The following is a 23,053-nucleotide window of genomic DNA, read 5'->3' as shown; positions in this document are numbered from 1 at the left end:
CTTTTCTTCTTAAGCTTTGTTATTATTTGTATGTATGACATGGGGAGAGCACACATACACACCACAACACATGTATGGAGATTGGAGGACAAGTCTGCAGAGCTGCTTCTCTCCTTCCACTTTTATGTGAGTTTTGTGCTCAAACTAGTCAGGCTCGAGTGGCAGCCGCCCTCCTGCTGAGCCATCCAGATGGGCCTAGAGGATCTTTTTGTGTAATACATTCTTACTTCTCTCCTGCTGACAACCCCTCAATAGTTTCCAACTCCTGACCAGGAGAACCCTGTGATAATATGAGGCTCTGGAGCAGGCAGGCCCTGAACAGCAGGGTGCAGCTCCACAATAAGGGTAGGACAAGGTAAGGCTGCAGGAGCAGACAGAGCGGCCCCACCACAGGACGTCACTAAGATGGGAGAGCAGCATCCAGGGAACACCCACTTCCCAGGCCTGGGGGTGAGCACCATGCCTGCACCGAGCCACGAGACTGACTCATCACTGAATGGGGTGTGCGCATGTGTGCGCGTGTATGTGTGTGTGCGCGTGTGTGCACGTGTGCGCACGTGCATGCGTGTGTGCGTGTGTGTGCATGTGCGTGTGCGCGTGTGTGCATGTGTGTGTGCGCGTGTGTCCGTGTGCGTGTGTGCGCGTGTGTGCGTGCACGTGTGTGCGTGTGTGTGCATGTGCGTGTGTGTGCATGTGCATGTGTGCGCGTGTGTGCATGTGTGTGTGCGTGCGTGCGTGCGAGTGTGTGTGTGCGCGCGTGTGTGTGTATGTGTGTGTGTGCGTGTATGTATGCGTGTGTGCATGTATGTATGTGTGTGCGTGTGTGTGTGCATGTGTGCATGTGTGTGCGCGTGTGTATGTGTGCATGTGTGTGCCTGTGTGTGCATGTGTGTGTGTATGTGTGCATGTATGTGCCTGTGTGTGCATGTGTGTGTGCGTGCGCGCATCCTATAACTTCCTGTTGGCTTGGCTGTCTTTCAAACATACTCAGCCCCACACCCCCACTTATCTACCCCCTCTGCAGTCAACATCATGTGCCTCAGACTCTTGCATGGCCAAAGCTGTTTCAGGTCTTACATATGCCTGTTATTACAAGAGCTTTCAGGCCGTATTGCACCCCGAGCCTTTTTAAAAGTTAATGGAAGTGCTTACTCATTAATTTAGCAGCTAGCTGGTGAGCAAGTCTCCAGAGGCTGCAGAGGGGAAAGGGCACAGCCTCAGAGGTACAGGTGTCAGTCATACAGCGTTGCCCCAGCCACCATAGTTTGTAGTTCAGCCTTCTGTTCACAGCACAGACTGTGTTCATAGTATTTATTTATGATTGGAAGGTGTGCATGCCATGATACACATGTGGAGGTTAGAAGACAATGTGTGGGAGTCAGCTGCCTCCTTCTACTATGTGAGTTCTAGGACTAGAACTCAGGACCCTCAGGCTTGGTGGCAAGCCCCTTCACCCACTAAGCCATCTCCCTGACCCCACAGAGCAGATTTACAATTGAAATCTGGTTTGTCAACCCTCATCAGAGAAGTTTCTTTAGCAACACAGGGTGATTAACACTTTCAGACTGATACCTGGTGGAGGCTTAGAGAATGAGAGAGGCAGAATACTCAGCCTCAATGGCCCTACTTCACAGCCTCCTCCCAAGACTTGGAGATGATTGCAGAAGAGGGGGTGGGGAGGCAAGCGTCAGAATCAGAGTAGTGGATGACTCCATGGCAATGTTCTCTGAGCACAGCAGGGCAGCTGCCTACAGGAACTCACAGCAGCTACAACAGCGGGAACAAGGGCTGCTCGAGCTCAGGCCAGACGAAGTCCCAGCATGGACAGGCAAGGTGGCCATGAATTCCCAGCCCCAAGCTGAGAGCTACTGGCAAGTGACAGTGCTGGGAAAGGAGAGCCATCGTCTTAGAGGTGAGCCCTCCACCACCCTGAGGTCAGCCACACTGCAGTCAAGGTCCAACACTCAGCATAGACTGTACTTGATGAGTTTAAAAGTGAAACAAAAGAGACCAGGAAGGGTGAGTAGGGCAAGAGGGTATGTCTGGGAAGTCAGGGGAGATGCGAGTGTGATCAAAATGCACTCTGCCAAGCGACAGAGCTAATCTCATAATAAAACCAAATAAATAATAATGATGAGGAAAATAAAAACACAAAATTAACAAAAAAGCTCAAACCCCTGGGTATTACTGAGTAAACAAAACAAACAAACAAAAAGAGAAAGTGTTCGGCTCTGAGTGTCCTGCAGGTTCAGTGTGCAAGCTCTGCTGTCGTCAAGCCCCACTCTCATTGTCGACACCAAGTCTGCCGGTAGCTGGCTGATCTCTAGTTTCTCTCCGTCGCACGCCCTCTTTCAGCACAGCTGCTTCCCCTCATTCTGCACGTCCGATACCCTCATCCTTCTCCTGACTGAGAGGTTACAAGGGCAGTGACTGGCACAGTGACTCCTCTCAGACTACACTCACGCCTGGGCTGGTACTTTCTTCCTGGGTATGGCTTTTCCTCTTAACCCCATGCTTCAAATCTACTATTTTAAAACCTCTGTGAATAAACTCAACTTTGCCTCAAAAATAAATTTTAACAGAAGGTCCACCACAAGACATTTACCAGATTAAAAAACTGAAATTTCACAGAACAAGCAAATGTCCTAACACTCATTAGCTCTGCAGCTGATGGTGAAGGAGGCCAGGATACGAGCAGCCTCGACTTACCTCAATGTACGCTGGTTCCGTGCCCGCAGGCGATATGTGCGGCTGCCAGTCTTTGGGCGGCTTCGAAAGGTACTTGGAGTCTGTCACAACCCACTTAAGGCGAGGCCAACCTAAGTCAGACAAACCCAGAGTGAGAGCAAGCGAGCATTCATTTCCTATGCTAATTCCTCAACATGGAAGGACTCCTCAACGCGGGGTGACTAATTTGTCAGTGGAAATCCTTGGAGTCTTATGCTCTGCTGTTTGTCCTTCTGCACAGAGGATTTAGCTTTAATGTACAGAGTCCCAGATTCTTTTTCCAGGCGGCACACAAACGTAAGAATGTAGCTCTGGAATCAGACAGACTCAGTACAATTCACTCCTCTGCTGTTTATTAGCTGGGATTTGAGGACTCTGTTTCTCAATTTACTACCTGAAAAGTGGGATGACCATGGTACCAACCTCAAAGGACAGAGGGGAAAATACACAGGAAGCCCTTAGCTGTTAATCTAGTAAAATTCTCATTAAAGCTCAGTTTTGACTTTCAGTTGGCATCTGGTTACGAATGTCACCTTTAAACTGTACGATTTCTCCATTCTGGGTTTTTGGCAGGCCCTTCAGACAAATTTCACTGGTGAGAGCTAAGGCAATCCCACAGCTCCCTAGCAAGAAGCCAATCTGCTGACCTCCGGCATCCTGTGGAGAATAAATAATGAGCACAGTCAGGGTGTGAGAGAGAGTGAATGTGAGCACGCCAGGCTTTGAACCAGCACCCAGAGATGCTCCAGCACTACCCACTGTGCCACGGAGCCGGACAGCTGGCAAATGTCCCAGCTCAGGACAACATGGCTCCAAACAAATCCTACAAAGGTGTAAGTACACGCAAACGCTGCTGAGCTGACAGTGTGAAGCATGCACTCTACTAGCCAGTGTGACCTTCTCTGACTCCTCTAGGCAAGTGAAACAAATTCTAACACGGTTGTCTTCTAGTCCTACCCCAGATCTAAGAGCAAGGCAAGCCAAGCGAGAACAACATAAATAAGATGGACATCAAAGCCAGTTACGCTAAATCTGTATGCTCCGCCACTCTATTTTAAAGGAAATAGACTTGAGCCTTAAGCAGCAGCAAAAGCAACCTAAGACAAAGTCTGGAGCATTTATGTTCAATCCTTCAAAGTACTGTAAGGAAGCTGAGTACAGTCGACATAAAGAGAACTTGACGTGCTTTCCTATAATATGGATGTTCTACCCCATCAGCTAAAGCAGCAGCAATGTCACTCATTTCTTTCTTATTACTTAAAACAATCCCTTCATATAAACCGACATTTTCGGAGGCTGGAGAGGTGGCTCAGTGGTTAAGAGCACTGACTGCTCTTCCAGAGGTCATGAGTTCAAATCCCAGCAACCACATGGTGGCTCACAACCATCTGTAATGAGATCTGATGCTGTGTCTGAAGACTGCAAGAGTGTACTCACATACATTAAATAAGTAAATACATATTAAAATCAGCTCTTTGTACTTCTCTGCTCTGCTCTTGTCCCCTTCCCAGTCCCTTCTCTCTATTCCCCCTTCCCTCCACATGCTCATGGCTGGCCTCCTTTTTTCCTCCCCTCTGCTACTCTTCTCTCATTAAACCGCTCCAAGTGGAAAAAAACTATTAAAATCAATCAATCAATCAACCAACATTATCCACCATATTGGTCTTTAACCCCGATTCTCAGTAATAAACATGAAACAGCTCAAGAGAAGCCATTCACCCTCGAGTGGAACCCTGTGCTGTGAGCTTACTATCTGCACTGAATGTCCAAGCACAATTCTCCAGCAGAGCCATCAGCACTACTGCACCGTCCTCCCACTCAGCGAGTCTGGGTTATGTGGACCGGTTAAAGAAATCCCTTGATAAAGTAAGTCTAAAGGAGCGACACTCTATGATGGTAACCAAACACTGAACACTCAAATGCATGCCTCTCGCTATTTTTAAAGTGAGGAACAATTCTATGAAAGTTCTTTCATAGGTGAACTACATTGAGTATATTATATAAAATAAGATATGTGCACCTCCACCACCTGACAACATTGTTTCTACTGTCACTGAGTCAGTGCAGGACCTACTGTGTCACAGGGAAGGACATTTAACACAGCGAAGTTACCTTTCTGGTCAGGGGTACTTCTATGGGTACTGGAATCACTTCTGCCAGAAGACATCCATAAAAAGCCACCATAAACATGACAGGATCATTGTTGGGGTAAACCAGGGCAACCTAAAATTCACAGAGACATTCAACAACAGGGGCATACAGACTAACTTTATGTACACAGAACACTTTGTATGAACAGAATAAGTGAAACACTTTAATGCTTATGTGCTCTGAAGGAAATTACGTGACTGAGAAGAGAACAGCATGAACAGCACCATCCCCATGATTACACTGTGCGTCTTGGGGACTGAGGACATAGCTCTGAGAGTATGTGCCTCAAATAAGGCCCCATTTGCAATCCTAGTGACACCAAAAAGCAAAGCCATCTGCAACTGTGGGTCAGGGGAGTCTGGTGCCTTCTTCTGACAGTCTTAGGAGCCATCATGCTTGTGGTACAGACACCCACGCAGGCAGCATACCCACACACAAACGGACACCAGCTCTCCAAACAAGACAAGTGAAAAACAAATTACCCTGTCTCCAGGTTTTAACACAGGTTCGTTTTTTGTTCCCAGTTTATTAAGCAGTGTATAAGCCAACTTTAAACTTCTGCTCCACAACTTCCCTGGGAAAAGAAAACAACAGGAAGAAAAAACTATAGGCCTTCTCCGGCTGGAGAGCAAGAGGTTCAGCCGGCTGACAAGGTCTGTGGTTGCTCACAGTGGCTGGGACAGTTAGCTCTACCCTCCCTAACAGAGCAAATCCTTCCCCAAGTGGCCGCTTCTCAGTCATTCTAAAGTCACTCCTGCCCTGAAACAAGCAATATCCTTCTGCCTGACATGATACTCCAAGTTCTCCTCCCCTCCCCCTTTTTTGGCTTTTGCAGCAGGGTCTCGCTATGTAGCCCTGGCTGTCCTGAACTCACTCTGTAGACTGGGCTGGCCTCAGACTCAGGGATCTTGTAGTGCTGGGATTAAGGCCAAAGGTCACTGATACATGGCTCATTTCAATGAAATAACTGAGAACTTCTGCAACCGAGGACTAACAGGAGAAACACTACCCACAATACTCAGGAATTCTTGGCGCAGTGGGGAAATGAAACTCACCGTATGTGAGGGTGTAGACTGGTTTCCCCGTCACATCCAGTCCAGTGAGGCAAGGGCACTTGGCTTGGGTAGTGCCCCAGCGCTGCAGGGCAGATTCCAGTGCAGGTGGCCAGTTACAGATGACGCCGAGGGGCTCTCCCTTCACTGGAGTCATCTGGCGGCCCTCAGGCTTTGGCTGGTTGGGATCTGGCTGAGGTACTGTGGCAAACAAGCAGAAGATGGAGTAAGTTCACGGGGCCCTAACACAACTCTAACCTCTGGCACATCTTTCTCCGCAGTCCCTGACTTCTCGAATTGAGACAAGACAACTAAGGCTTCTGCCGTCCTCCCACAGAGGTCACAGCTTCCCAGGGGAGGGTGGTTCTTACTCCACACACTGCCCAAACATAATGGCTGCTTATCAGAGTCAGCTGAGCCCAACTGTGAGGGACAGAGAGACAAACGCTTATCCAAGAATCTGAGGGAGTGTTTTATACTCATTTCTACAGTAGATTTTTCAACAGTGAACATATATTACTCATGTATTATTGGTATCGTTTGTTTTTGAGGTAGGATCTCACTATGTAGATCAGTATGGCCTTGAACTCACAGAGAGCCACATGCCTCTGTCTCCCACCACGCTCAGCCTTAATTTCTACATTCTCACAGAAAAACATTTAGAAATAGACTAAAAAGTGAAGTATCCAGTGTGTTTCATCATATGTGCACAGACTATGACAGACTGAGAACGTGAACAAGCTGCGTACGAGCCTAGCTTGGTCTCAGAGGTAAGCACGGTCTCAGGATAAGGACTCTTATCTCAACAAACACAGAGAACAAACCCTGCACAGACAGCTACAGTAAGAAGTACTGCTCCAGCTCAGGGGACATTTCTCTCTCCCACACTTCCCATGGCCTGGTTTTGCTGTGCACATGCTCTTAGTGCATGCTGTGGCTGCACGTGGGCCAGAGAGGACTGGCTGCTCTTCCAGATGACCCAGGTTCAAGCCATAGCAGCCACACGTCAGCTCACCAGTCTGTAACTCTAGGTCCAGAAGATCTGACACCCTATTCTAGCCTCTGTGGGCACAAGGCATGAAGTGGTATACATACACGCATGTAGGCATGAAGCGGTATACATACACGCATGCAAGGCATGAAGCGGTATACATACACGCATGTAGGCATGAAGCAGTATACATACACGCATGTTGGCAAAGCACCCATATTCACAAATCAGTATAGACAACTAAAAATAAGGAGAGCATTGTTCTCTATAACCTAGTAATATGATGGATTTGTAAACTCACAATGCTTGACTTGTTCTTTTTCAGTCAGCACACAAAGCAGAGGCTTCCTAACGCACTTTCTCAGTCTTTATCATTACACTTTGTCCTCATGCAGCCGACCCAGCCCTGTTCCTCCCTCCAAACAGTCCTCACGCCTCACTCTGCTTTTCTGTCATAGGGGCTCCCTTTGTCTCTGGCCCCCACTTCTGTTAGGACTTCCTTCTCTCTTTCAGTCCCCCCTTTTCATGACCTGCACACATATACATTCAAATCTAGATTCTACAAGAAAAACCATGCAGTCTTTATGTTTCTGCATCTTGCTAGTTCACAAAGCAAAATGATCTCTCCCTGGATCCATTTCTCTGGATCCATTCAAGTGACTTAAAACTTGTCTCACCCTTACTTTGCCTACAATCTTACAGGTTTTTAAACTTAGTCTAAATGGAAGAGGAACACCCGAGTGACTCATCTCCACTGAGCCTGCACTCCTGGCAGGCAGCTGTTTCCCATGAGGCTCCAGGGCACACTCCCTCATGCTTCCAGACATCGGCACTTCTCTTTTCTAAAAAGGATCATTAGTCAGAGAAGTCTAGCAAAAGTTCAATTAGTAAAACTAGTCTCCAACACACAAAACTCGATTACTATTCTGGTGTGATTACTGCATACACACAAGAGGACGGCGCTAAACTCCAGTCCTTCTGTCCCTCTCCCCAGCCCCTTCTTCCTGAGACCTAACAGGAGAATGACTGGGGGAACGGCGCAGTGACAGGAAGCCCACGCTCAGGCTTCCCTGTCCTGACTCCTGATGGGTGCATGCTTCGGCCCTTACTACTACCTTCCACAATTTCTTCAGAGTCATCCACAAAAAATTCCTTTAAGGGGGGTCTTTTGGGTCGTTTCAGAGTGTTGAGAAGTTGCTGGATTTTTGTAGACACTCTGCTATTGACAGGAACACCTGTAAGGGAAAAATGGCAAATTTGACTAAAATTTATTGAGCTTAATAAAGATATTAATTTCCTCAATTAAACTCTTTAAGAAAACACTATTAACTGTTTATTATCAGTGAATATTGAACTCTGTGGCTCTCCTTCCTGCTCTCCTTGCCGCTCTCCTCCCTCAGACTTTCCTTCTAATGGAGTCTGGCCTTTGCCCAGTTCCACTCTACCCAAAAGCGACCAATATACACATGACAAGCAGAAGGCAGAAGACTGGCACACGGCAGAAAGTTCGTTGCCCCTGGCTCCCTCTTCCCTTGTAGTGCTCTTTTCTTTCAGTCGGTTCATGGTAACTTCTGTGAAGGCCAAGGGAACAAGTACCAAGAGGGCTCCACGTAGTGACAAATGGCCCAGCTGCAGTGTGGCTCTGCCGCTGGGACACTGGGAGCAGCTGCAGTTAGAATTTGGGACCCCAGGGCAGTGACTGCTCCCGAGCACCCAGCAGGCCCCTACCATCTGCTGTGTCCATGAGGCTGGACCTGTTGGAGCCTTTGTGCATGCCTTTGACTATGCCGGATGGGGGCAGGTCAATGTTGGCGGGACGCAGTAAGGAAGAGGAGGAAGAGGTAGTCGCAGTGACGTCAGGAGGAGCAGAGACATTCTCTAAGAGAGGAAAAGACGAGAGTTAGAATCATACAGTATTGACAGTAAAAGGAATCACCTCTAAGTCTTATTTTTTGAAGGAATAAAAAAGCACCCACTCTTTTAAAACAAACTTCAAAGAAAGATTTTATCATTATAAGAATATGTATAGTATATATATATATGTAATGTATGTGTATATGTACATGTGTGTGCCTGTGTATGTGTGTACATGTATATGCATGTGTGTGAATGCATGTGCATGTGTTTATATATACCAATGTGTGTGTATAGGTATACATACATGTACAGAATATACAACTGGAGATCAGAGAACAACCCCTGGCCCCAAAACAGACTCTATAATCAAAGTCTAAGGTAAACCAGGTCATATCAGCTTTCCAAAACTCTAATTTCAAGATTTGAGTAACCTTAGTTATTACATCAAATCACCTAGCAAATGTTTCTCAAAAATGTTATTTTCTTACAGCCCACAGTGAGGCTCTTTCTTGCTCTAAGTTGAGATTAACACGCATGTGCTACTTCATGGAGAAGTCCTTTTGAGTTTCACTGTGAGACAGGATCTCATCAACTGGGATTACAGGTGTGAGGGCAGCATCCTGCTCACCCCGGTCTGGGAGAGATTCGAAACACAGGACGTAAGCTGCTGTCAGAAACTGAATGATGTAAAAAGAGAACTACTGAACAGAGCTACGGCATGAAAAAAATCTTCTGAAGAGGAAGAAAATTAGAGGAAGTAAGGTATACAATGTAAAAAGAATAAAACCACTAAAGGCATGAAGAGGGAAATACAATTGTGGGACTGTTTAAGAGTAAGATTTCTGTGCTTCAAAGCCCTGTGATTATGAGTTTTATAAATGTAATATTTTTAAAGTTTGAAACACACTGGCATGAGTCCATTGTGGTATAGCATGGCTAAGAAGAAATCAAATGTTTTCTTCTTGTCTCTTGTACCTCAAGAGACTTTGAATTTGTGAGCCTTCCATCTCAGCCTCGTGAGTGCTGGGATTACAGCTGTGTGCCAGCACACTCAGCTCTCTGCTTCCTTTTGTTTGTTTTTCAAGAAGTGAGCCTGCTATGTAGCTCAGGTTAGCCTCAATCCTGCCTCAGCTTCCAAGTGCTGATTATATCCGATTAGAGATGTGTATTGTCTCTGACCTAGCAGGCTCATCTGGTTATATCCAATTAGAGATGTGTATGGTCTCTGACCTAGCAGGCTCACCCGGGCAATGTTTTAAAGAGCACAGCAGCAGACACTATTTCATTGTCCAGACTAATGGTGTGGCTAAGTGAGCTGAGGCACAGAAAACAGTGGTTCACTTTAAAATCACAAAAGGAACAGTGTCACTGCAAACATGTAAGGTGCTCATGATGTCTCCTGAGCACTGGGTTAAGGGCGTGTACCACCATGCCCCAGAGACTGTAGTCGCTTGAAGGGACAGGCGTTACATTAGCAAGGGCCAGCATCCAAAAGCAGCAACACGGGTTTAAGCCTTTGCAGGCGGAAAAGCTCCTTAGACATATTAGACATATTCTACGTAAACTCTTCAGGCCACATCTCGGCAGCTTGCTGTCTGTGACAGTGTGGTAGAGAACGTGGCAGGGGTCACCATGGATGGCGGGAAGCTCTTTATCTGGTAACTGTAGTAGCAAGGCAGGTATCTTCATTAAAAACTATAACCTTAAATTATAATTTCCCAGCCTTTTCAGAAACCAAATTGAAATGTTCTATAAAGTGATAAGAAAGGTTGCTGAGATGCCAATTAAGACAACAGAATGTGACTGGTTGTCAAGGAAACAGGGGGAGACAACAGACACAGCACAAAGGCTAGGCAGGGCACTCGGTGCCACCAAGGGACAAGGCACTTGGTGCCACCGAGGAAGGAAAGCAGCAACTTTGGAAAACAAAGCCAAAATTCACAAGTGCACAAAGCAGAGGCGAGCAGCAGCTCTCCACACGGCAGCAGCCAGCAGCTCAGCGCCTGCCGACCTGCACACGGCGCATGCAGCAACACCACAGCAGCAAGTGACGTAAATCCAGTCAGGCTAAGGACAGAAGGTCTTCATGACATGGCTTAGTGTGCATTTTCACAGGTTACATATGCATGCTTTGTGGACACGGACAGTCTTCCTGGGTCTCTGAGCCCTAGCAGCTCTGCAGTCTTTCCTTTCAGATAGACCTGTCCAGACCAGTGTCAACACTCTCGCATTCAGTGCTGCCTATGCAAACAGGCACGGCTTCGGGTGAGCACGCTCTGTCCGACGTTGCTGACGATGCCTATCACCCTGCACTGAATACACCCCTGGCATTTCCCTCTCTACCTAGCTAACTTTCTCTGCCATCAAAACTTAACACAGCCGTGGACTGTTTCCTGGACACTGGGTGCCAACTAGAACAATTAGTGGGTTTCTTGGGTAGATCCAATCCTACCTATTCGAGTATTGGCAAATACATCAGCTAGGGACCCACTGGTTCCTTTGACCTCTCCGTGGGACAGCGTGGAAGACGCAGATGAAGAAGTGGACGATCCCTGGATTGAGCGGTTGATCCAGGACTCAGCATTCTGCAAGCTTTGTTGCAAGGCAGCAGAGAGCGCAGCTTGGCGTCTCAGAGAGCCCTCATCCTCAGAGGCCGAAGACGTGTCTGCGTGGAATTAGAGAAAAAGAAGGGTCGGTCCCGCCTTGAGCACAGACCTCAGTTCTTGCTCATTGCCTGCACCCCTGATGCTGGCATCAGGGGACACTAGCATTCTCACGTTAGGTCAATGGGTGACATCTCAGACTCCAAGGAAAAGATCCACAGACCACAACTCGCCAAACAGAACAGCGGCACTCAGAAGACCATGCTAAATAAACTTTAAAAAAATTCAAAGAATTTAACTATTTCTTGGTCTGAGATTACTCAATATCTAATTTCTAATTTGTTTACTTATCAGAGACTTGTGACAGGCGGCTGCATGGGGTTCTGTGGTATTTGTTTCTTCTCGAGAAGATGGAGGCAGAAGACGCGCTGTTCATCTGTCAAAAGCTTCAGTGAGGGCTGGAGGGATGGCCCAATGGTTAGAGCACTGACTGCTCATCCAGAGGTCCTGAGTTCAAATCCCAGCAACCACATGGTGGCTCACAACCATGTGTACTGAGATCTGATGCCCTCTTCTTGTGTGTCTGCACAGCTACAGTGTACTCATATATAATAAATAAATAAATAAATCTTTTTTTTTTTAAAGAAAAGTTTTGATGAGGGCTGGTGATGGGGAATTGAGGGATTGCCTGCTCTAGTAGCTGAGGAGCTGGTCAAAGCGAGAAGGCGAAGTTTCTAAGCACAGCAGTCATGGAGAAGACTGACAATTCCCTAGTGCCTTTCAGCCTGACTTCAGGAACCAGGCCTAAATTTGGACAGCTTGCCTAGAAAAATCTGACCACATACAGGGAGGCCAAAGCTGGGGAGAAGCCAGAGTCATTGCAGGCTAGGACTCCGTACGGTGTAAGCCAAACACAACATCCCCAGATTTTGTTTGTCTGTTTTTTAACTTTAAAAGGTTATGTTCAGATTTGTAGAAAATGTTCCCTAATTCAGGTGAATAAGTGGGTCCAGGTCAGGCAGTGCGTCAAAGAGCTAGAGAAGGCAGGAAAATTGCTCTACAATGGGGACCAGAACCACACCAAAACAAACAATGAAAACCCACCACAGTCATCCCGCATCTGTCAATCTGATCTATAAGCTCTGAGCACAGAAGAGACACAGCCTTTGCTTGTCAGGCCTACAGCAACTCATCACCTCCGGGCAAAGGAGACCCAAAGTGCAAGCATTGTGATGGCTTCTAATGCACCTTGTGCTGGAGACTAAGTCAGGTCCTGTGGTTCTCACATGTACCAGCGCCTATGAGACAGCATGTGGCATTCAAAAACCGCAGTGTGGCACTGTGATATACAACCCCACACTAGAACACAACACCGCTGTGAGAACTGGACCGAGTGGAGACCTCTGAGGGAGGAGGACTGATCCCGGCCCAGGGTCTAGGCCCAGGGTCTAAAGAGCTGTGAGATGGGGGAGGTGGGGGATGGCGGGAGGAAGAGAGGGAGGGAAGGAGACACAGACAGACGACAGAGACAGATGGAGACCCAGAGATTTCGTTGATAAAGGAAGACTCCCTAAAGGAGAAGATGGATAACATAACAGGGAATGGGGAAAGCTAAACATAAGAGAACAGTGTTTAAAGAAAGCATAATCATTTCTAGAAAATACTCTAACATTTCAGCTCCATTAGAAAGTGGGGGCAAGGGGTTGGGGATTTAGCTCAGTGGTAGAGCGCTTGCCTAGCAAGCGCAAGGCCCTGGGTTCGGTCCCCAGCTCCGAAAAAAAGAAAAGGAAAAAAAAAAAAAAGAAAAAAAGAAAGTGGGGGCAGGGAAGCAGTGAGACTTGTGACTCTCACCACAAGAACAATGTATGTTGGGTGACATCTCAGATCCCACAAAGGCCTCTAGATCTACCAGCTGCCCTTACTGTGTCATTTTAATTTGTGTAAGTTGAAACCAAAATAAATCAATTTTTATAGACAGTAAAACCAGAATTTTCATTATTGGATTTATGGAAAACTAATTGCATTATGTTCTTGTACTTGATCAATTATATAATTAGGTGTAGTGTTTCAATTCAATTACCTGCTTTGCCTGCCTGCCTGCCTGCCTGCCAGCCCTCTTCTGGGTGTTTAATGCTTACAGCTATGGAGCAGCACAGGCTAGGGGGAAACACAGCTTTGGTGCCTCTCTTTCATTTGAACCCTGAGGCCCACCACTCTACTTGTAACTTGAGGTTAAAATGATTCATTGTGAAGACTGCTTATCCATTCAACAATAGACCAGCACTATACCAGCCATGGGGCAATGAGAAGCCCGTGACACAGCCTTGCTTTCACTGGGCTCGGAGCCTGGCAGGAGTCCATGTTCCTTTGCTTGGCAGCATAAGCAGTGATTGGCTGAGAGGCAGGACAGACAGCATCAGGTAGAGAGGACATTAGAGAGGTTGTAGGGACAGAAAACAGGGCACATCTGAGGACATTAACAAAATGGAAGCCAGCTGAAGCTCACAGGCAAAACTGAGAGTGACAGTGATGAGGACAAACAGCAGAGGCACCGGATGCCAAGGGATCTAAACAAACATGGGGACACCTTCCTCACCCCACTGGGGGCCAACAGGCAGCTTGCAGCTACAATCGTAAACTAGCCCTTCCCAAGCACTGGGCCACTGACAGAAAGGGGATTCTGTTTTTCTGGTCTGACATAATATTTGCTATTTTCATTAATAACAACTTAAATAAGGCACTGGAGAGATGGCTCGGCGATTAATAAGCACTTACTTCTGTCAGAGGACCTGAGTTCATATTCCACACCCATGGGTTTATAGTATAGCCAACCATACTTGTCTGAGCCCACAACTTTATAAAAAAACAAAATGAGCTCCTTTAAATATTTTCTTTTGTAGCTTTAAAAAAAAAAAAAAACAATTGTCAACCAGGAATAATTGTAGAAATTTGATTAAAAATGTTTTTTAATTCACTAATTTACCTGTAGGGGCATGCATGTGCCAGGGCACACCCCTGGGGGTTGAAGAACAGTGTGCTGGGGCTGGTTTCCCCTTCCACTCTGGGCCCTGGCCATCAGGCTGCCCGGCCAGGCTCATGCCAGTACCTCTCAGCCATCTCACTGACCCAGTGTTTGTTTTTTGGATACAGGGTATTGTTATGCAGTTCTAGATAGGTAGGCCTTGGCCTTGAACTCATGACAATCAGTTCTCCTGCCTCCTGAGTGCTGGGAATACAGTAGGAGTTACTACTTAGCTCAAGTGGTTCTTGTTTTTGTTGTTGTCTGTGGTTCTAGGGACTAAGCCTAAGGCTTCATGCTAGGCAAGCACATGCTGCTCTTGAGCTTAAGCCCCAGCCCAGAGAATAATTCCAAAAGCATGGCTTGCCTGGGTGACGTGAGTTATCAGGCACTACCTGACAGTGTTCATCAGAAGCCTACGTAATCAATTAGGAGACATGGAAATGATTTGCTTATTGTTTTTAAGAGAAGAAAAGTCCCTGGTTTACTACGTTTTTTTAACTGCTACAACTTTAGTCATGTGGACATATTAAAAATGTTTATTTTAAAAAGGTGAACACATAGGGCTGGAGAGATGGCTTGGCAGTTAAGGGCACTGAATGCTCTTCCACAGGACCCAGGTCTGATTCCCAGGACCCACATGGCCGTCCACAACTGTCTCTACTCCCGCTCCAGAGATCTAGACAGTCACACAGCCAGAAAATCGAACATTTGTGATATTAGCTATTCATTGCAGTCCTGGGTATTAAAAAAAAAACAAATAACAAAGCTCGTATGTGTGCAGAGACTAGTAAGTGAATGTCACTTTAATGACGTAAAATAGGAAGCAAGCCCACTGTGGAAATACAGACAAATGGATGAATAAGCCATAGTCTCCCCATGTGGTAGAGTCTGACTCAGCCAGGAGCTACCTTCTGGGATGGCTGCAATATGGAAGAATTTCAAAGTACTCAGGGTGAACGAAAGCTGCCCTTCCCTCCTGCTCTACCTGTGGAAAAAAAAAAATAAAATCACATGGCTCCACTGCATAAACGTCTGGAAAAACACAAGCCAATGCGCAGACAAGGAGAGCACAGCAGTGGCTCTCGGGTGGGAGGATCATGAAGCGCTCAGGAGAACGCAGAGACGGGCACTTTTGTCACTGTGCTTCTGTGTCCCGACATGGCAGAGCACACACCCGAGGGAGGACATGCCGTTAGCTGCGGCTCAAGCTCAGGGACAGGTCGCAGGCTCAGGTGTGTGAAGATGAGCCGCGGCACCAGCTATCCCTCCAAAGTTACTTATTTTATGTCAACTTTAATTGAATAAATCTGTAAAAAAATAAATTTGAAAAGGCTTTTCAAAATTTGAAAAAGACTTAATTTGAGATTTGAAAAGATGTACAAGGCTGGAAAGGGACACAACGAGACAAACAGCACCTGAAAGTAGAGATGCGCTGAGGAGCACTGGGAGTGGCAGGCTCTGGAGGACACCGCCCACCAGAGTTGGAGCCATGACTCAGGAGTTAAGAATACTGATGTTCTCCCAGAAGACCAGGGTTCAGTTCCCAGCACCCACACAGCAGCTCACAGTCGTCTGTAACTCCAGTTCTAGGAGGACACAGTGCATATACATACAAGTAGCCAAAGCCCTCAAGCACACAAATCGTAAACATCTTTTAAAAAGAAGAAAGGAAAAAGATAGCCTGCTGTTGGGCTCACTCAACAGGTGACAAGATTAGGTCTAGACAGTAGCTTGGGAGAGCAAGTAAGCCACCATGCATTGACACAACGGATGAATGTCCACTCTAAGAACCTCTACAAAATAGTGCCTCATCTCTCCTGGACATGGAGTAGGTGAAGCACGCACTTCACACAGAAGAGCACTTCATTTCTCCTGCTACCAAACCTGTTGTGTGGTGCTAGGGACTGAACTGGGGCTTCCTGCTGAGCCTCTCCTCCAGCCCAGGGATTCTCTTTCAGGTAACATTGAAGTGATGGAATGGCAGCTCTGAGGAGGCGATGGCTACTTAGTGCCTACCCCTCTGCAGATATAGACACCCATTAGGTCAGAGGGGGTTCCTGCCTGTGACACTGAGGGTTGATAAGGACTTAAGCACTACCCACTGACGATGAGCATCTGTCCATCTCCCATCTGCAGAACAACTGCTCTCCCATCTTGCAAACACTTACAGGAAGCAGAGTCTGGCAGGGCAGTCTTGGTGAAAGTCCTCCACACCATAATCCCATAAAGCATCCCTGAGGTGGATGAAAACTAGTCATGCCCCAGTGTGCCCCAGACACCATTTTCATGCAAAGAAATGCAGAGAAGGAGATGGATGGGGTGGGAAAAACACATTATGGAGGAAAACCTTGTCATCCAGTCCCAAGAATAACCACAGTCACTGGCAAGTATGACCTTGTCAGAGCACACGTCCCTCCACTTGGGGTCACCTGCTCTCTCTCACTGCAGCAAACGATAACCTCACAGACTGCAGAAAAGCTCAGAGACAGAAATAAGTGAGCTAGTGCTGCGGGTCTGCACTCCTGTATGGATGAGCAATGGCTTACACAAAGATGACTACAGAGAGCTGAAGTCATCGCCTCATGACATCAGTAAATGACCTCAGCGCATGAGACACCTGCACCACAGTCACTCAAGCAGTCTAAAAGATAGGGAAGGCCACAGGTGCTAACACTAGGAGTCACTACGCACTTAGAAAACTTGAACTTTCTGATCCACGGCAGTTTAGTGCAGGCGTCAGTAATCACATTTTAGGTTGACTGACGTCTTATTTGAGAATCATTTATAAAAAAAAGATAAATCATGCCAACTGTTATCATTGTTTCCAAACTGTGTGACACTGTAAATAAAGCCAAAATGTCTGGGGTTTTCCTCCTTAAACCTTTTGATCAGGCAGCTCTGAATTTTCATCTGGTTAGTAATCCAGTAGACTGTGCACCTCCCACAGGGAGAGCAGAGAGATGTGTGCCCCAGAAGTGAGCTCCGCATAACACCGCACATGGATGTGTGGGCTGACAGTCAATGTTTAAAGATCAAAGGCCGAAATGTAGTACAAGTTCTCTTAAGATGTGTGTGTGTGTGTGTGTGTGTGTGTGTGTGTGTGTGTGTGTGTGGGAGTGTGCTTGCAGGAGTGTGCCTTTGGAGGCCAGAGGTTGACACAGGTTTGGTGACTGGTTGGCCAGTGAGCCCTAGAAACCTACTTGCCTCCTCTTTACACAGTGCTAGGGTTACAGCGTGCACCACTGCACCCAGCCTTTGGGATGGAGCTGGGGATTCACACTCCAGTGAGCCACCCGCTGCCTACGCTCTGACCACTGCATAACGTCAGACACTGACCTTAACATGTTCAGTGACAAACAATCCCATCATTGCTGCTGCCGCCGCTCCTCCTCTTTTCCCTCCTCCTCCTCCTCCTCCTCCTCCTCCTCCTCCTCCTCCTCCTCCTCCTCCTCCTCCTCCTCCTCTTCCACACCCCTAGAATACAGCTTCTTAACTTGGGTCCTCGGGACTAGCAAAAGGAGCTAGCCAGATAAAACTGTGTGATGCCCAAGTTAGAGGTTGCATGTCCTGGGACATGTCAGTGGCTTCGACTGCAGAAGGGCAAGAGCAGCCAAGCCACTTTTGCTTGCTTGTCTGTTTTCAGACAGGATTCTCTGCCTGGCTCAGGCTGTCCTGAAACTCACTCTGTAGACCAGGCTGGCCTAGAACTCAGAGATTCGCCTTCCACTGCCTCCCAAGTGCTGGGATTAAAGGCACCACCACCCCCCAAAGAACGGCAAATCCCAGTGCTAACACGAAGAAGCCAGACAACCTTAGGTACAGGCCTCTCGCCTCCCCTCTCTGGAGCAAAGTACTTGTACTTGGTATATGCAGAACATTTGAACGAGAACACTGGGCTGTGTGAGACTGCCGGGAGGAACCGCAACGTCTCTTGATGGGAGAGATTTTCTACTTGCACTAGAGATGTCCCTAATAGCATATGTAGGTGTTTCGAATCTTATTCAGAAGCCCCTAGAACAGAAGGAAAAGGGACAGGAAGCCTGACCACTCTGCCTTGCTGAGTCAGGTCTTAGAGAAGAGGACTGTGTCTTTGTTATGAAATTATTTATTAACACCTATAATATGATCAAGAACACTATGGCACACAGTTCTGGAAGGTTCCACAAGAACAGAACATGCATATTTAGAAATGCAGAGGCTTGCAGCAAAGGATTATGGTTCATCCAACAGTGAGCAGCTGAGATTTGGTTCGGGAGTTGCTAAGTTCCCTGTGGCAGTGACTGCTATGAAGTCCTGACCAACAGGCCCCATTCCTTGAGAGCCTTCTCCCAGTTCTTTGATGTGCTCTCCCTTCTAAGCCAGAGCCATGAGAGCAGCCATTTACTCTGAAGCCACGGTGCCTTGACAGAGGGAGAGCCCTTGGGAGAGGGCTGCCTGTCACACTGCTCCCCGCCCTTTGCCATTTACTGAAACTGAACCTCCAGCTATTCTGTAGGGAATCTGCCAACATTGACGGCTACCAGACTGAGAGCCCCCTTTGTGCCCAAGGACCCAACTTGTACACTGCACAAATGTGGAAGGGAATCCATCCAAGACTCTGAATGAGTGGGCCTCAAGTATGCACCACTATGGACACAAAATGCCTCATTGTGTTAGTCTGCCAGAGGTATCCTTGTTACATTTTGAGAAACACTTGAAGCCACAGAGCTAGTTCTCTTTCAAACATACTGACACCACAAATGTGAAGGGAAAGAAGCGCACAGCTAATGAGCCCACCGCTCACCCACGGCTCTGAGAACACAAGCATGGATCCAAGAGCAAAGCCCAGCATGGCAACTGTGCGTGCAAACCAACCATAGGACTCCCCAGGGAAACTTGACAAAGCCACAGCAGGTGCAAAGAGCCTGTGCCACCTGGAACCTGGGTCAGTTCCCAGCACTACAACAGTTTGTAACTATGGCTCTAAGACACCTGTTATCCTCTTCTGGCCTCCAAGAGCACCAGGCATGTATATAGATACACACAAGCAAAACATTCACACATCAAATAAAAATAAACAAATCATTTAAAAATAGTGTCTGCTATTTGAGTTAAAAAAATAAGATTGTTTGTTTGTTTGTTTGTATAAATTTGCCAAAACTGAACAGAAAAGAAACTCGAGGTTCCTTGGATGTGAAGTTTTAATTTACATTGGGAAGAATAAATTCTGAGTCTGGTAAGTGGAGAGGGAGGGATATCTATTTCCCACTTACTTCTGGACCTCACATAAAAAAGAACACTTTAAAGATATAAAAATATATTAACAAATATCTATTTTTTTCAGATCTATTTCAAATTTGTATCATCATACTCCTAAATCTCTAACAGCACACAGAATTCTGTCCCAAGTTCGCCCACTCCTACACTCGCTGCTGAAATAAACACCAATTGAGGAAACTAATGGGTTAAATCTATCACTACAGATCGCATTTGGAGACACAAAACATCCATCTCCTCAAAAGGGGGCCTGCACCTGTGCTTACTGACTACACGAGTGTGGTGTAGTATCGTAGGCACAGCGCCAAGGCTCAGAAGGCAGCAGTCTGCAGAGGTCTTAAGGGCCTTGGTAAGTGTGCTCACCAGCCCCCTTCAGAGAGCACTCCTCGGGTTCATTGGATGTGTGGGGAGTTCCAGGTCCCACCTCGGGAAGGAAAAAGAGTATTTCCAAATGCCCATCCAGGACTGTCAAAGTGGAAGGAGATACACCTACCCGGAGGTGTGCAGGCATCCGCAGGAGACTGGACAAACGTGGACCGCCTCTTGGTGGGCATGGGCAAAGCCATTTTCTGTTCTTTGTGTTTCGCCAGAGCAGCTTGGACTGCTTCCGTGTGGATATCTGAAAAGTTAAACACAAGGACATTTGCACTCAGGCACAGCCAAGACCTCTGAGGAGGAACTCTTTTTTTTTTTTTTTTTTTTTTTCTTTTTTTCGGAGCTGGGGACCGAACCCAGGGCCTTGCGGTTGCTAGGAACTCTTGGTACTCAGGTTGTTAAAAATGCCAAGTGGAGGCTTAGGTAGTTTTATTTATCTTTTGATTCAGATCAATTAAGATAAAAAACAAATATAGAAACAAAAGAAGTCAAGGGTAATTTCACAGAGAACAAGGAAGACTGACTGTACAACTGTGTGACAGATAAAGGGCTGACTAGAGGGGCGGAGTCTGGCGAGCATCTGTGCCCACAGGGAGTTAATTCTGAAGAGGTAATTAGATGTGTCCTGATGTGAAGGTGCTGAGTTAGAGCACTTCCAAGGAAAGCAGCTTAGGGTAGGCTGAGCAGTCAGAGAGAGCCTGGTTAAGACACTTGCTTCTATGTCACAGGACCAGAAGGGGTGACACTAGAAAGTTACAAGGGCACACATGACATGTCAGTCAGTCTGCACACAACTTACACGAGTCACAGGAACCTTAAAATTAATACATTCCAAATAGAACTCGGGATTCTCCGCATCTACTACAAAACAGGTTCTCACTCTGCAGAAAGCAGATACGGTCAGTCAGCAGAAGATGTCATACGAAGCTCGACTTGGACCTCTGACCTCCACTCCCACGCACACACCCAGTGCACACTCACTCACACTGATACAAACACTTGCATACACAAACATGTACACATGCACCTCACACACAGAAACTAACAGGAAAAGAAGGATGTTCTCACAGATCCTCCTGAGGTGGGTCAAACTCCAGGCTTAGCAGCTGACCATCTATCTCTCCTTTCCCAAGAATGGCTTCTGCCACATCCCGCCAGGCAGGCAGGCTCTGGAAGTGTGACCTGAAATGAGCAGCTAGTCCAATCAGATCCTTCTTTGGGGGGAATTTAAATTCTCAATCAGAAAGTGTAGGTCCTAGAGCAGATTTGAGTTAATGACAATGACCCAGAAAGGAGAGATTCTGAACTTCAAGTGAGATCCCTGGAGTTTTCTCCTTTTCTTTCTCAGCCATTCCCTTCTGTGACCTGCACCAGCTTAAGCAGCCTGAATCAGCAGCTGTTTGTACAACCAAGAAGGCCCTGACTAACACGAATAAGACCTCTTTGAACATAATATTTTTATTGATTATTTGGGAATTTCCCATAACATACTCCAATCACTCTTCCTTGCCCCCTCCTCACAGGTGTGCTCCCCCCATTCTTGTGGTTCCCCAGCCTGCCAGAAAAAGTACAGCTTGAGCTGTCCATAGAGTCACTAGAGCATGGGTAAACTCCCAGCAGCTGGCCCCTTAAAGAGGAGTGAGTATTTCACTACCCCGAGCCCCACCAGTACCATTCTAATGAGGACCCAACTTCAGCATCCTTATCTCAATATTTAAAAGTTCTCTTGATGACTTCCTGTCTAGGCTGTTAACCTTTTGAGGAAGACATGGCGGGGAGTGAAGAAGCCTTCTTCTACATTTCTCCTCCAGAGCCTGCCGTCATAGACACCAGTGCAGGAGAAGCTTCCTTGCCCTTTGCACGGACCTCAGCATGGGCTCTGGTGGCAGCACAAACATGAACGGGACATCAATAATACCCTTGCCACCCTCCCCAACCCTGCAGCAGGACCTGACTCAGACAAGACCTTTGGTTGTAACATGGACTACATGGGCCACAGACACTGCAGCTGACCATGAACCCAGATGTGGCCCCCAGTGGCAGCATGGGCCACAGACATCAACATGGCCTCAGAGGCAGAAGTAGCTGAGCTTTTCTCCAGAGCATACACAATACTCCATTCCTTCACCCTCCCCACGCTTCTATCACTAACTCGTCCTGTGCAAGGGCACTGGAAACTGCACGTCACTCAGTACAGCTCTGCCCACACAACTGTCCATGCGAATCCTCATTGCCTGGTCTGCTGAAGGCCTCTGATCACTAAAGCACAGAACCACTGGGTCATCGCTGAGCCTTCAGGTCTTCATCTGTGGTGCGAATGACCTGCTTCCCATCTGGCTCTGCAGCACTGGCTCTCCTGGCAGCCCAGCAGCTCACACTTGGAGTAGGTGCTGGGACTGACTGACTCTCGGGGCTAGATCTGGGCCTGGGTGCATGGCAGCTGAGCTGGTCAAGCCTCACCCCACCCACTACCCAGCCTGCGCTGAGCAGGATCTTCTGGCAGCCACCCCACTTAGCCCAAAAAACGCTTACTGTGTAAACAGTTCTATAGCATGCCTTTAAAGAGCTCCATAGTACCTCACTGAATTAACAGATCATAGGTTAATCAGCCCTTTAATAACAAACATTAGGTTGCTTCCATTTTTCCTACTACTTTACAATAAGAATAGTTCAGTATTTTCAGGTTAGGATTCATCTAATTACTTCCTCAGAATTAACTCCAAGGAAAGGAATAAAATTGATGAACATGTACTTATTAATAGGTTCACACTGTGCTAGAGAGGAGGCACAGGGGTCTGGGCGCGCTAGGAACTCTACAGCTATGCTACGTCCTTAACGTCATTGGGTCACAAAACATTCCTGCTTTCCTACCAGCAAAGTGTGTAAGCACGTTCATTTCCCCATAGTCTTCGTGTGTGTGTGTGTGTGTGTGTGTGTGTGTGTGTGTGTACACGCGCCTGTGCACACCAGGGTCCACTCAAGCATTTATATCTCTTTTCACTCTTTTATCTTTTTTTGG

General features: G+C 47.1%; 1 protein-coding gene across 8 annotated transcripts in view; it reads right to left on the bottom strand.

Annotated features, from left to right (window-relative positions):
• Dip2b (Dip2 acetate--CoA ligase B) overlaps positions 1 to 23,053 on the bottom strand; it is a 177,211-nt gene that overhangs the window by 50,529 nt on the left and 103,629 nt on the right. For 2 of the 8 annotated variants that reach the window (XR_015623956.1, NM_001432591.1), the window contains 9 exon segments: positions 20,153 to 20,278; positions 11,231 to 11,443; positions 8,650 to 8,799; positions 8,037 to 8,156; positions 5,934 to 6,131; positions 5,361 to 5,452; positions 4,840 to 4,950; positions 3,261 to 3,384; positions 2,710 to 2,819 (listed from right to left, as the gene is read on the bottom strand). Coding sequence is in view for 7 of the 8 variants with exons in the window: in NM_001432591.1 (NP_001419520.1) it covers positions 2,710 to 2,819; positions 3,261 to 3,384; positions 4,840 to 4,950; positions 5,361 to 5,452; positions 5,934 to 6,131; positions 8,037 to 8,156; positions 8,650 to 8,799; positions 11,231 to 11,443; positions 20,153 to 20,278 (1,244 nt within the window). In the remaining variant the exon portion in view is untranslated. 8 annotated transcript variants of the gene reach the window in all.

Source organism: Rattus norvegicus, chromosome 7 (genome assembly GCF_021556685.1).
Source record: "Rattus norvegicus strain SHRSP/BbbUtx chromosome 7, alternate assembly SHRSP_T2T, whole genome shotgun sequence".
NCBI classification, from domain to species: Eukaryota; Metazoa; Chordata; class Mammalia; order Rodentia; family Muridae; genus Rattus; species Rattus norvegicus.
Note: the sequence above shows the minus strand (reverse complement) of the source record. Positions and strands in the feature narration are given on the sequence as shown.